A 1218-nucleotide genomic window follows, 5' to 3' on the forward strand; every position below is an offset into this window, starting at 1 on the left:
ACACTTGGGGACACTTGGGGACACCAGGGGACAGCAGGGACAGGTGCTACCTCCAGGCCAGCAGGAGGGTGCAGTCGGTCAGGAGGCAAACCTTGGCCAGGTCCTTGAGAGCCTGGTGGGGGTCCCTCTGTGGGGGGACACGGGGACAGGTCAGGGGACACGGGGACAGGGAGAGGTCAGGGGACACGGGGACAGGGACAGGGGACACAGGGACAGGGACAGGGGACAGGGACAGGGGACACAGGGACAGGTCAGGGGACAGGGGACAGGGACAGGTCAGGGGACACGGGGACAGGGACAGGTGAGGGGACAGGTCAGGGGACACAGGGACAGGGACAGGGGACAGGTCAGGGGACACGGGGGCACCAGGACAGGGAATGGAGGATGGGGAGGGGAGAGGGAGGGGCCACAGAGTGACAAAACCAACTTGGGGACAGTGACAATGCCAAGGTGACAATGCCATAAGGTCACCTCACCACATCCACCTGCAGCAGCAGCACCTGCATTGGGACAGGGATGGGGTGACACGGAGTGACAGTGACAATGACACTGACAGTAACACAGTGACACAGGTGACACTGACAAGGTGACAGTGACACAGGTGACAATGTGACAAGGCCACCTCACCACGTCCACCTGCAGCAGCAGCACCTGCAGGCCGAAGCTCCGGCCCAGGCTCCGGAGCCGCTCGTGGATGTAGTCGGGGTTCAGGTGGTGGTACCTGAGGCTGGGGGGGATGGGGACAGTCAGGGGACATCGGGGGACACCTGGGGAGGGGGCAGGGGACAGCTGGGGACCTCTGGGGACAGCTGGGGACACCTGGGGACCTCTGGACACCCTGGGGATACCTGGGGACACCTGGGGAGGGTTTAGGGGACACCTGGGGACAGGTGAGGGACACCCTGAGGACACCTGGGGACAGCTGGGGGGGGTCTGGGAATCCCTGGGGACACCTGGGGATCTCTGGGGACACCTGGGGATCTCTGGGGACATTTGGGGACATTTGGGGACCCCGGGACCCCCCGCTCACCTGAGGAAGAGGGCGCAGCTGCTCTGGCCCAGGACGTAGTCAGGGACGATGTCCCCGAATTCCCACGGGACGTTGCGGATGAATTTGAGCACCGGGTTCCCGCGCTGGGGACGGGAACCGGCCCCGTGTCACGACAGGACCGGACAGGATCCAAACCCCGCGATATCGAGGGAAACCCCCCCTCCCCC

General features: G+C 64.9%; 1 protein-coding gene across 1 annotated transcript; it reads right to left on the reverse strand.

Annotated features, from left to right (window-relative positions):
* Positions 1–9: 9 nt before the first annotated feature.
* Positions 10–1149, reverse strand: LOC130588643 (DNA excision repair protein ERCC-1-like; the record flags this gene model as incomplete). The annotated part of the gene is made up of 3 exons (XM_057389546.1): positions 10–127; positions 628–727; positions 1031–1149. Coding segments are annotated over 3 exons (300 nt in total), but the record flags the coding sequence as incomplete, so codon positions are not given.
* Positions 1150–1218: the final 69 nt, after the last annotated feature.

Source organism: Malurus melanocephalus, unplaced genomic scaffold (genome assembly GCF_030028575.1).
Source record: "Malurus melanocephalus ecotype Western Australia unplaced genomic scaffold, MMel_1.1 scaffold_8553, whole genome shotgun sequence".
NCBI classification, from domain to species: Eukaryota; Metazoa; Chordata; class Aves; order Passeriformes; family Maluridae; genus Malurus; species Malurus melanocephalus.